Below are 510 nucleotides of genomic sequence, written 5' to 3'. Positions count from 1 at the left end.
ATTTTAAATATTATTTTTCATTATTTTTAAATATTATTTATAAAATGTTTTTATTATATAATTAATTATTAACTTTTCATCAACTACTGCATTTCCCTCACAAATCCCAGTTTGGGAAACTGCAAAATTTAAGCCATTAATTTTATTTTATTGCAATATTGATATTATTATTTATTAATATTACCATTAATACTGCAACATTAGTTAATATTATTATTACAGTATTAGTATAACAAGTTTCTGTCATTGCAACATAATTGACTTCAGCATTACTTATTCCTGTTTTTATGTCATGCAGATGGAACAAAACACACACTGATGATATTTTTGACAGGTTTTGTTTTATGTGTGTTTAATTTTTCAGCAGTGAAGAGAGAAACTGTTCCCACTCCTCCACCTGCTTCCTCCAAACCGGCGCTGACGGAGGAGGAGCTGGAGAAGAAATCCACTGCCATCATCGAAGAGTATCTGCACATCAATGACATGAAGGTACACACACTCTCACACACA

At 30.6% G+C, this 510-nt stretch overlaps 1 protein-coding gene across 1 annotated transcript in view; it reads left to right on the top strand.

The window, feature by feature from the left end:
- LOC107684530 (eukaryotic translation initiation factor 4 gamma 1-like) overlaps positions 1-510 on the top strand; it is a gene marked incomplete at its 5' end in the record, with an annotated part of 19,518 nt that overhangs the window by 10,157 nt on the left and 8,851 nt on the right. The window contains one exon of the mRNA XM_016480803.1: positions 365-489. Within this exon, the coding sequence (XP_016336289.1) occupies positions 365-489 (125 nt within the window). The remainder of the gene's footprint in view (positions 1-364; positions 490-510) is intronic.

This window comes from Sinocyclocheilus anshuiensis, unplaced genomic scaffold, assembly GCF_001515605.1.
Source record: "Sinocyclocheilus anshuiensis isolate Anshui unplaced genomic scaffold, SAMN03320099.WGS_v1.1 scaffold2917, whole genome shotgun sequence".
Classification (NCBI taxonomy): Eukaryota; Metazoa; Chordata; class Actinopteri; order Cypriniformes; family Cyprinidae; genus Sinocyclocheilus; species Sinocyclocheilus anshuiensis.
The sequence above is the reverse complement of the archived record's forward strand: the minus strand, read 5'-3'. Positions and strand labels throughout refer to the sequence as shown.